At 47.1% G+C, this 12,788-nt stretch overlaps 1 protein-coding gene across 1 annotated transcript in view; it reads right to left on the bottom strand.

Annotated features, from left to right (window-relative positions):
• Window positions 1–2,157: 2,157 nt before the first annotated feature.
• The window catches only part of LOC115078303 (serine protease 55-like), a 48,314-nt gene continuing 37,683 nt past the window's right edge, over window positions 2,158–12,788 (bottom strand). The window contains exon 5 of the mRNA XM_029581165.1: window positions 2,158–2,796. Within this exon, the coding sequence (XP_029437025.1) occupies window positions 2,374–2,796 (423 nt within the window). The 3' untranslated portion in view covers window positions 2,158–2,373. The remainder of the gene's footprint in view (window positions 2,797–12,788) is intronic.

Here is a 12,788-nt window from a genome sequence, read left to right on the forward strand (position 1 = left end):
AGTTAAGTCCCCTGAAGAAGCCTGATAGGCGAAACAAGGACCTTGTTGGGACATAAGAGAATGAATTATAAGTGGGACACCCGTTAAGAAGATCTGAGGACCAACGGAGTGAACGTTTGCAAGAATTATTTGAGACCAAGCCTTTTGACTTGGTCTCATATATTATTAAGTAGTAATAAATTACATCAAACACAGAGGTTTGAAAATCTAGAGGTGTTCTCACGAAAGGAGACCAATAACCATATTGAAGTAAAAGATCTATTTTATGGTGTTGTTTGGGTGAATGAGGGATAGAGTGAGTTTAGAGGCAGTATAGGTTTGAGGGTGAACTCAAGATTGTATATTCGTGGATATTTACAGTGATCTAAATTGAGTAGTCCAAAACATTTGTATTAGATGTAGGTAGATTTTATAAAAGGAATTAAATTAATGTCATATGTTCAATAAAGTATAAATAATTTTTAATTGAACAGTGTACTTTTTTGAAGCAATTCAATAAGAAGTAATAGTGCTTTTCCTTCCCAAACATTTTAGTGTTGGGTGTTTTTGTGTATATATATATATATATATATATATATATATATATATATATATATATAGTAATTTAATCAGTATAAAATTTAGTGTAACATTTTGGTCAGTCGCAGGGAAGCCTGCAACCAATTCCATTTGCCACCAGAACTGCTGGGCCTTGAAGACACCATTGGGCTCCCAGTGGTGAAGATGCCTGATGCCACCGGCTGCTCGTGGAGTGGACGCCAAGTCATTCCTCCCCCACCTTTTTCTAGGTACGAGTGTGCATCGCGTACCATTTCTGATTGGCCCCCGTGGCAGGAAAGACCCCGGAGACAACCAGTGATGACATTGGCACAGCTGGGAATTTAAATCTCAGTCGCACTCTTAAGTTCTTGCTTCAGCAACGAGTCCTCCGACTCCTAGCAGTGTGTGTTGCTCGTCATGTTCCTGTTGCCCTTGCTCCAGCCTTGCCTTGTCCTTGCCTCAGCCTTGCCCTGGCCTCACCTCATCCTTGCTCCAATCTGCCTTGCTTCATCCAGCCAGCCTTGCTTTGTCCAGCCTCATTCAGGTTACCCAACATCATTCCAGTCCCTCGTCTACTTGATTTCCTGGTATTGACCCCTGCTATAGACCCAGATCTCTCTACTGTCTCCTGCCTGGTATCAACCTCTGCTCTGGATATTGACTATGCCTTGTATGCTGCCTGCCTCGACCCTCTGCCTGAACCTTGCAATGCTCTGATTGCGGCCTGCCCTGATAGCCTGACTCTGGCCTTTCCTTTTCTAACTGCTCTGTGGGACATTTGCCTGTCCTGCTGGCCCCTGGAACCCAAGAGCTCAACCTCTGGGGAACGGAGCTGGTATAGGTAAAGGTCCAGCTCAGTTCCAGGTTAGGGTGCCTTCCAGCTGTCGGTGTGGGCCTAGTGGGTTCAGCTGCTAGGCAGTGTCAACCATGCCACAACTCACAACTGTGTCAGTTTGCTAAGACCATGAAGCCAACAGACCCAGACTAGCCCAGTGAATTCAGCAGCAGCCGGAGTTGCTTAATCATGTTACTCAAAGGTCTCGCAATATGTGTGGATGCTGTGCAGGCTCAACTCCCACTAGCAACAGCTACCCCTGTGGTTCCTCCTCCAGTAGTGTCTGCCCATGCTCCAAGGCCCACGCCTTACCTTCCACCACCGCCTATATATCTTAGTGACCCCCAAGGAGTGCAGAGGTTTTATAAACCAATGCCAAATGCACTTTGAGTTCCAGGTGGCTCTCTTCCCATCAGACTGCACGTGTAGGAGTCGTGGGCCCTTGGACCAAGGAGGAGTTGGCGCAACCTGCAGGAGGGAGCCCTGTGAGTCCCCACTGCTGGCAGGCAGATTCAGATGAGGCAGAGGCCCAACTGGAGCTTCGCTTGTACCAGACTGCCAAGTGAGTTGGGAAGTGAAATAAAAATAGGGGGGAAAAAACACAGGTAGCTGTGAATGAAGGCTCATTATTGCACAGCAGCCCAACAGAGGCTCATTCCTCTTAAGCTGGAAACCCAAAAGAGGGGGAAGAAAGAACTGGGCCAAAAAAAAGGAATTTCCAGTTTGTTGCATGTAGGAAATGGTAAATTCTACAACAAAGCAACTTTATTTGAAAACCTGCATTGAAATTGCAACAGTACAAGTTTTATTTATTCTATATATATTGCATATAATCTGTTGTAGATGAGCATTGCTGATTTCTGTGATAAACAGCAGCAGATTCAAAATGGGCAACAATAAAGAGCCATGAGAAAGATCAATAGTGGTTGAGTTGTAGATGGTAATGAAGTTTTGTGGGAGAAGGGGCAATCAATAATTGTGGGGGACAGCACTGGCAATTAAGTAGTGTCTATGGTGACAACAGTTGCACTAGTGGTCCCACTAGTGGTGTTTGGAAAGCTGGCGGTGTCAGAGGCGGAACTGGTTGGTGAATTATTGGTTAAGGAAGGGTTGCTGAAGATGGCGGTAGCTGGCAAAATGGTGGAGAAGGTGACGGAGGTACTGGCAGGAGGGATGACCGAGGGGATGGCAAATCTGTTAGCGGCAGTATCCTCCTCTTTATTCAAGAACTGATCCTTCCACACGTAGGGCTTCCCAGCCTTAGCCGTCACTGTTTCTATCCAGTTCACATAGTTGGAGACCAGAGCATAGACGGCAGGTTTCTGCTTCCGAGCGCAGCCTTCGCCCCAACTCACTACCCCCACCTGGTACCAGTGATAATCCTTCCAGGTCTTGCACACCAGGGGCCCGCCACTGTCACCCTGTGGGGAGAAGGAGAGGAACCGTCAGCTCCCTGTAACAGAACCTTCAGCACTTACTGATCTTATTCCTATACACATCCAGGAGATTCACTTACAGCTTCCAATCTTTATAAGGAAGGGGGACGGCATTGGATAAATATTGTTTAAGTTAGTAAAGGGCCATAATCTGTCTTTTATGACTGTGGATCCTGCACAGCAGTAAAGAGCCAGTCCCTGTCTGTGATATTACGTACACACATGGTATTAACATAGAAACAGACCAGATAAGGACCAGAAGGCTCATCTACTTTCAGCCCACTTTACCTCCTGGTGCAATTCCACAGACTCCAGTTAATCTTTGCCATTTGTCTCAGTTCTTCACATCCTTTGTCTATTCCAGGCCCTCTTAAATTCTGTTAATGTTTTTCCCTCCACCCTAGGAGGCTGTTTCATGCATCCTCCACTCTTTCTATGAATAAATATTTCCTTATGTTACTCCTGAGTCTATCCCCTGGTGCCTCACATCATTTCCGTTCTAGAACAGTGGTCCCAACCTTAGTCTGTAGATCTCTGGTGGTCCACAAGACCCTCATAAGGGATCCACAAGAGGGGAAAAAATCATAAAAGCAGGAGACTCCACTTCTGGATAAACCAGCAGCGGCAATAGAAGGTCCAGGTGAGGAGAGAGCAGAAGGGGCAGGAGATCAGGAGCAGAAGTCAGTGACAGCAGCAGGAGCACTGGGGGCATGGAGCAGCAAGCTGGAAGATCTAGGGGCCACATCAGCCCACATGAGGCATGGAATTAGTAACAGCTGCATGAACAAGGCAAGCAGGGTCACCAACTTTCAACTGTGAAAATACCGAATACTTAGAGGAGCCAAGTAAAATTTGGCTGATGCTGTCCTTCCACATCGATGCACGATTGTTATTGTCACCCCACCATTAGTAACATAGAAAATGACAGCAGATAAAGACCAATTATTTAATAGCATCATTCAATCAATCCTCTTTTATGACAGTGATCTATCATTAATACAGAACAGGACAGAACCGCTATGGAAATCTTACAACTTCGTTCAGCAGACAAATATTCTATTTCCATGAAACACCCCAATAAAGATATGTCCCCTTATTTTTCACCATACAAGCAAAGAATATTCATATTGTGGCATCATCTCAGTAACAATGACACAAAGTCCATCCTGTAGCAGGCACTCTGTGAAACAACAGAAACAGAAAACCTTACAAAAAGCACACTCAGCGTCTATATAGCAAACCGGCAATTCCCAAATAGCACTAAAAGCCAGAACTCAAACAGCAATAACTCCACCGATGAAAAGGTGGCACTGCAAATATTGCATTGGGCCCTAGAACACCAATATACCTCCTAATGGGAAAACAAAAGAAAAGAGAGTGTTATCAATCAATATACAAAAACTACACTCTAGCAGTGTACATCACCTCAGCCACCCATTCAGAACCCAGACAGTCTTTCACCTAATACAGAACATGTGACCAGAAATGAGAAATATTGAGAAAAAAAACTGTAATGGATATACCAAGAAGCCAGATTCCAGATGCAATGCAACGTTGGAGAACTCGAAACAGAAATGCATTTCCTCCTTTGCTGAGCAAAACGAACGGATAAGAGCTGCATATTTCCAAAGCAGACAATTCCAATCAATAAACTAAAAATAAAATATTTTCTTCTTTTGTTGTCTTGACATTTTATTTTTCAATTTGTGTTGATCCCATTCTCTCTTTTCTACTTCTCCTACAACCTCGTCCAGGGTCTCCTTTTATTTTTTGGGGTTTTTTTCTTTTTCACGCCCCGTGAAATGCCCCGAATGCCCCGATTTGCAACAGCCCCCTACATTTCTATCTGAGATTGATATTTTTCTTTCATCTCCTTTCTTTATGTCTTTTTTCAGTCCTCAATCTCTCACCTAACCATCTTCCATCTCCCACTCCCTCCGCCTTCCTAATCCATCTCCTTGCTTTCTCATTTTTTTCCAATCTCCTATTCCCCCACCGTTTAGTCCCTATTTCCACCCTTTATGCACAGCTCTTCCTCTCCAGTCCTCAACTATTTTCCTCTGCCTCTAATCCTCTCATCAGCACTCTCCTCTCCTCTACTTTTCATGTCCTACTCTGCCTTCTCCCCCTTTCTTTTACTCCCTAAATAGCATCTGAGTACTCTTATTTTACTGCCTCCACTTTATTCCTGCTTTCTCATCCCTCTGTCAGGTTTGCCAGCTCGCGGACTGCCCCGCAAGCTGGCACACTCACCCGACACCACTGACACCGCAGTCTGCCTCGTGGCGGGGATGCTGCTCCCAGCCTCTTTCAGCAGCATCCTCCTAGGTGTGCGCCCATGGTGCATGCCTGCCTTTCTACCCTCCAATAGACTCAAGCCTAAGACCTGCTGGCCCCAGAACCCAAGGGCTCAACCTAATGGGAAAGGAGCTAGTGGAGGTGAAGCCCTAGACCAATCTCGCGTTGGCCTAGTCCCAACAGATTTCAGGGAGGACCTGTAGGGCCTTCCCTGTAAGTTGAGTCAACCTCCATACAGCAACAAGGGTCCACAATCCTTTCACCCACCAATCCCTATCCTTTTCTTTTGTGGGAGGAGAGGGGAATGGGACACAAACTTTCTCCTTTCTCTCTTCCCCCCACCTTATGTACTGTCTTTCTCCACACCATACACAGTCTCATACATGCTCCCTCTCCCCCCACCATACACACACATGTGCTCTCTCTGCTCCCACCATACATGCACACACACACACACACACACACACGTGATCTTTCTCCTCCTTCCATACACACACACACACACACACATATGTGGTCTCTCTCCTCTCACCTCACATAGAAACATACATGCTCTCTCCCCCCCCAAAGAAACTCACATTCTCTTTCTCTCCCACAGATGTATACATACACGTTCTCTTTCTGCCCCCACATACAAACATGCTGTCTCTTTCTCCTCCTACACACACATACATGCTCTCTGAGAGGGCAAGTATATGTGTTTGTGGGGGAGAGAGACTCTCCCCATCCCCACTTACATGTCTTCCCATTCCCCTCACACACATACACACGTTCTCCTACTAAAATGTGCAAGTAGCAGCAGCCTTCTCCATGGGGCCAAATGACACTGGGATGTGTCCTGTCTTCCATTTCTGGGGCTGATATTGCTCTTTTCTTTGGCTGCATGGGCCTGCCTCTGCTGATGCTCAACCAACTCTCTTCATCCAGGAGAGCCCGGCTACCGCTGCAGCCTCTGGCTCCTCTCTTTGGGTGAAAGGGCATTGCCACTACATCTCTGCCACTTCTCTTTGGTAGAGTGCCCAGCCACTGCTTCACTGCCTTCTCTGTTTGGCCTGGCCAATGATGCTCCCCATGCTCAGGCTCCTCTTGGGGATGCAGTTCAAACATTAGCTGATTGAACTGCATGGGCAATGGAGAAACGTTGCAGCTGAGGCAGCATTAAATGAAGACACTGTAGTAAAATGTAGACATTTTCGCCGCAGCAACGACACGCAGGGACTCACCTCAGACCGCCACGGGAGCTGGGAGAGGGGCCCGCGCGACCGGCGCTTGAGCCCATCGGGGTAAGGCCTTCCTCTCGCCCTACCGCCGCTGGACCCCCGCGCCGACCACGTGGGAGCCCCAGCTCGGCCGTCGATCCACCCACTGCCTACCTCTGGGCTATTGCAGCCAATTGCTGCAGCCCAGCCCTCATTTAAATCACTGACACGCTCCCTGGCGTCTCGCGCCGGGCGTCTCGCGTTGAAGGAGCGCGACAAAGGGGCCTGCCCCTTTGTCGCGCTCCTTCGTGCAGCCCTGAGGACTGGACAGACTCTAACTCTCTGCAACACTGCTTCCGCACCTAAGAATTCCTACCAAACATCTGGCTAGACCGAACAACATACAACGTCTCAACTCTGCCCCCTTAAGGATAGCAAATGCCTTACCCTCACCGGCCGATATCCCTCGCCTGCCACAACAGTCTCAGAATGTCTCCATCTTTCCCAATCCCAATCCTCCCACACTGTCCACCTTCCAAAGGATATTCAACTCGACACACCCATCACCACAACCTTAAATCCCTCTCTCCTATTGTGATCACTCCCATCACCCAACTGCTAGGCCTCACACTATTTTCGTTAACACTATTCAATGCACAATCCCTAACAAAGAAATCAATAATACTAAACGACTATCTCATCGATGTGAAACCGGATATATGCGCAATTACGGAGACATGGCTCAAACCTTCAGACGCTGCAATAATTAACCAATTACCCACAGAGACATACAACTTCTTCTCCATCCCACGCCAGGGAAAAAAGAAAGGAGGAGGAATCCTCCTAGCTACAAAAAAGGACCTCAGATTCACTCAGCACTCCACCAATACCGACTCTAATCTCGAAATTGGCTTCTTCTCGTCAGACAAACTTCAAATTTTACTTGTCTACGCTCCTCCAGGTGTCCTGGAAACAGACGCCTCTCCTCTGGTCGAACTAACCACTTCCCTTATCAATCTGGATGCCCCAGCTATAATCTTAGGAGACTTTAACCTGCACGTCGACAACTCCATACTATCACCCAACTGCGAAGCCCTACTCACAGCATATTCCGCTTTAGGTTTCACTCAACTTGTTAACAATCCCACACACAAAGCAGGCCACACGTTAGACCTTATCTTCGTCAATACTGCAATCAAACCGGTTCAGCACCCCACCTGCTCGAAGGTACCATGGTCAGACCACTCCCTCATAACCTCCTCATTCTCATTAAAAGATATCAGCCCATCTCGCATACCCGACCATAGCTTCACTTACAGGAAAACATGCACCATAGAAGATCTTAACAATCACTTATCATCACATCTCACCCAAGTAGACTTCACCAATCCGAACTCAGCGCTTCGATCTTGGAACAGCATCACGGAATCTATAGCCAACAAGCTATGCCCTCTAACAACAAAAAAACCTCACCCCAATTCTTCCAAAAGACAACCATGGTTTACCCTAGAGCTAAGAAAGCTTAAACTACTGCTAAGACAAAATGAGGCTAAATGGCGTAAAAACCCATGCACCATCACTCTATCTACCTATAAATCAACTCTTCACCAATATAAATCCAATACATTAAGATCCAAGAGGAACTACTACGCATCCAAGATCCACCACCTAATCTTCGACGCTAAAGCCCTCTTTAGCTACGTCTCTAACCTCACACAAACAAACCCATCAGAAATCGCTCTCAACCAAGCCAAATCTAAAGCGGAAGAACTAGCGCTATTTTTCAACAACAAAATCAGCAAACTTCTAAATCAGCTCCCCCCTAACACTATTTCTACTTCAACCTCACCTCAGACCGCCTTCAAAAACACCCGCTTAGAAGAACTGGAAATCACATCTTCCATCGAGATCCGAGGTATTCTACGGAAAATGAAACCATCTTCTCACCCTTCGGATCACATCCCCTCGAAATTGCTTCTATCAATTCCTGACTCCATCTCCAAATCCCTGTCAGACATCATAAATTGCTCATTAACACAAGGATCTTACCCAGATGACCTAAAATTGGCCTCTCTTAAACCACTACTCAAGAAACCAAATCTAGATCCTAATGACCCAAACAACTACCGACCGATCGCCAACCTCCCCTTCATAGCCAAGATCATGGAGAAATTGGTGAACACCCGACTCTCAAACTACATTGAAGAAAACAACCTCCTATTCCCATCACAATACGGATTCCGCAAAACACTAAGCACGGAGTCCCTCCTCATTTCCTTAACAGATCACCTCATCCTGGGCCTTGATAAAGGACAAGCCTTCTTACTGATTCTACTGGACCTTTCATCAGCCTTTGACACCGTCAATCATTCCCTACTCATTAACCAGCTAGCCTCCATAGGTATCTCAGGCACAGCACTCTCTTGGTTCATATCCTTTCTCAGCAATAGAGGATACAAGGTTAAGATACAGAACAAAGAATCCTCTCAACACCCATTATCAGTAGGAGTCCCACAGGGGTCCTCCCTGTCTCCTACTTTATTTAACATTTACCTTATACCTTTATGCCAACTTCTCACCGACCTCAACCTCAAACACTTCCTTTACGCGGACGATATTCAGGTCCTGATCCCCATTAAGGATTCCCTCGCAAAAACTCTGGCTTACTGGGATACATGCCTTCAAAAAATTAAACTCCTCCTCACCAGCCTAAACCTGGTACTAAATTCCGGCAAAACTGAACTCCTGCTCATCGCCTCAGAGAACAGCACCATCACCTCTACACAGCAAGCCACGCCAACTATCACACAAGTGAGAGACCTTGGAGTCCTAATTGATAATCGCCTGAATTTCAAAGCCACTATTAACAAAACCACCAAAGACTGTTTCTACCAACTACAAGTGCTGAAAAGAATTAGACCTCTTTTCCATGCCCAAGATTTCAGAACCATTCTGCAAGCAATCATTTTCTCAAAATTAGACTATTGTAACACCATCCTACTTGGCCTTCCCGCTTCATTCATCAAACCACTTCAGATGGTGCAAAATGCAGCTGCACGAATACTGACAAATACCAGGAGAAGGGACCACATAACCCCCATCCTAAAGAGCCTCCATTGGCTACCTATACACTTTAGAATAATATACAAGGCCATTCTTACCACATACAAAAACATCCACCTACTGACTCCTATTGACCTACAGATCCCGCTCCGACTACATAATTCGTCAAGACCGACAAGAGATGCATACAAGGGATCGCTACAGGTACCACCGTCCAAATCTACCAGACACAGCACACTAAGAGACCGGGCGTTCTCTACAGCCATTCCACCGTTATGGAACTCCATCCCCCCAAATCTCAGAATAGAACCATGCATCTCAACTTTCAAAAAAAGACTAAAGACCTGGATATTCTTACAAGCATTCCCGGACGCCAATTGAACTATCACCTCCACGCCACCCCTTATCTCCACATATACCATGGTGAACCATATCTTCTATCGTTTACTTGTGTGAATTAATAACCTGTCCTTTCTCTTCCTTCTCCGCCAAGTTCTTTTCACCCTGTTATATGTAACTGCCTTTTTCCGCACCATTGTTATAGTTTATGTTATACTACGCACCCCTGTTTTATGTGAACCAGCATGATGTGACTGCTGTCTCGAATGCCGGTATATAAAAATTTGAAATAAATAAATAAATAAATAGTATTGGACTGGAAGCACAGTACTTGCAGACAACAGAGATGGCAGATGTGGTAGATCAATTGGAGGAGACTGCAGCTCGACCTGGAGGACTAAAATTGGACATTTTCTGGATATTTTAGCCCTCCTCCTGGTTTCCAGATAGCCCATCTAATACCTGTACTTTCTGGAGAAACTCTGAACAGTTGGCAACCCTAAAGGTGAGGAGAGGACGAGTAGCGGGGAAGCAGAGATTGGTGGGGAGGGTATGGCTTGGCTGGAGAGAAAGGGGGAAAACTAGTGGGGCAAGACTGGCTCTAGGAGGGAGATGACTAGTGAGGAGAAGTTGGAAGAGAAGAAGAGAAAGGAAAGAAAACTGAAGGAGGAGAGGGAATAGTAGGGAGAGACTGGGAAGAGAGAGAGATTGGCGGAGAGGAGGATGGGAAAGGAAACTAGGGAAGGACTGGAGGACAGAGACATTTGAGTGTAGGCTGAAAGAAAGACTGGTGGAAAAAGGCTGGGTGTAAGAGAGAAAGATTTGTGAGGGAAAGGCTGGAGAGAGAGACTCTTGAGTTGACAGTTGGGGTGAAAGAGAACCTAATGAAGATGGCCTGTGGAAAGTTACACTGGATGGACTGGGCTGTGGTTGGAGAGAGGATGGGCTGAGTGGGAAAGAGAGACTTGTTGAGGTCCCGGGCCGTGCCCCAGTCCCTCCACCTACCTCGGGGGCGGCCCGGGCCGTTTCGGTGCTTCCCCGGGCCTGCAGGCCCTCCAGCGCGTCTCTCCCTCCTCGGGAGAGACGTTGACGGCGCGGCGCAGCTGGCCCCGCCCCCTGATGCGCGCACATGGGGAGGAGCTTCCCTTAAAGGGGCCAGCGCGGGAAAATCATCTGAACAGCTGGGGATGACGTCAGACGCCTTCAGGTATAAGTATCTTGCATCTAGGATCCTCCAGCGCCTTGCAACAAGGTTCCTGGAGTTGGTGTGTTCTTGCTGCGGTCTTGGTTGCCTTCGTCCTGCTTCTGCCTTCCCTTCACTGTTGATTCTTCTGGACTTGACCCGTGGACTGGCTTTTGGATCTCTCTCTGGCTCTGACCCCTGGATTGGCTTTGGATCGCTCTCTGGCTCCGACCCTGGACTGGCTTTGGACCGCTCTCCGGATACCGACCCCTGGACTGGCTGCGGACCATCCTTGGACTCCGACTCCTGGACCGACTTCTGGATTTCCTACGACCTGCTGGAGGCACCAGCCGATCGGAACCACGACCTGCAGGAGGCGCCTGCATCCAGACCACCCACATCATCAGGAAGTCGCCTAAGTCCCAGCGGCCGTGTCCCTACGGGCTCCTCCTGGGGGGACTTCGGCTTCCAGGGTGAATCTCCTAAAGTCCCAGTGGCTGGACTCCTAAGGGCTCCTCCCGGAAGAGTGCCAGTCTCCAGGGCAAAGAGTCTTCTACCTCTCCGGTCCAACACCGTCCATGCGTCCAGTGAGGATCTAGTCCTTGGTCGCAAAGGACTTCACCGTAGACCAGTGTGTCAGCCAGCACCGAGCTTCCGAACCGCCTCCTGGTTGGGACATTCGCTGTGGACCTCTACAGCACTCCATCTTCTGTTCCAACCAGCCCAAGGGTCCACGAACATAACAAGACTAGTGGCTTGGCAGCTGAGATGGTAGAGACAATAGAGAGGAGGGGTTTGTGAGAGAGACTGGTGAGGAGGGTGTGAAGGGAAGGGACTGAGGGGAGAGGTGGAAGGGCCTAAGGAGAGAGACTGGTGGAGTTGGACGAAGAGAAAGACCAGTGAGGATTGACTGGGGTAAGCATGAGAGGTCGTGGGGAGGGCCTGGGATTGAAGAAATAGATGAGGTGGGGTGGGTAAAAGAAGAGAGACTGGGAAAGGCTTGTGGTGACTGAAGAGATAGAAGAGGCTAATGGGGAAGGAGTGGCTTGATTTGGAAGAGGGAGAACATAAGAACATGCTATACTGGGTCAAGCCCAGCATCCTGTTTCCAACAGAGGCCAATCCAGGCCATAAGAACCTGGCAAGTACCCAAACACTAAGTCTATTCCATGTTACCATTGCTAATGGCAGTGGCTATTCTCTAAGTGAACTTAATAGCAGGTAATGGACTTCTCCTCCAAGAACTTATCCAATCCTTTTTTAAACACAGCTATACTAACTGCACTAACCATATCCCCTGGCAACAAATTCCAGAGTTTAATTGTGCGTTGAGTGAAAAAGAACTTTCTTCGATTAGTTTTAAATGAGCCCCATGCTAACTTCATGGAGTGCCCCCTAGTCTTTCTATTATCTGAAAGAGTAAATAACCGAGTCACATCTACCCGTTCTAGACCTCTCATGATTTTAAACACCTCTATCATATCCCCCTTAACCGTCTCTTCTCCAAGCTGAAAAGTCCTAACTTCTTTAGTCTTTCCTCATAGGGGAGCTGTCCATTCCCCTTATCATTTTGGAAGCCCTTCTCTGTACCTTCTCCATCGCAATTATATCTTTTTTGAGATGCGGCGACCAGAATTGTACACAGTATTCAAGGTGCGGTCTCACCATGGAGCGATACAGAGGCATTATGACATTTTCCGTTTTATTCACCATTCCCTTTCTAATAATTCCCAACATTCTGTTTGCTTTTTTGACTGCCGCAGCACACTGAACCGACGATTTCAATGTCTTATCCACTATTTATTTATTTATTTATTTAACATTTTTCTATACCGAACTTCATGACAAGCTTCATATCAGGCCGGTTTACATAAAACTTAGGGATTAACTGAACA

The sequence above is a fragment of the Rhinatrema bivittatum genome, chromosome 16, assembly GCF_901001135.1.
Source record: "Rhinatrema bivittatum chromosome 16, aRhiBiv1.1, whole genome shotgun sequence".
In the NCBI taxonomy this organism is placed as follows: Eukaryota; Metazoa; Chordata; class Amphibia; order Gymnophiona; family Rhinatrematidae; genus Rhinatrema; species Rhinatrema bivittatum.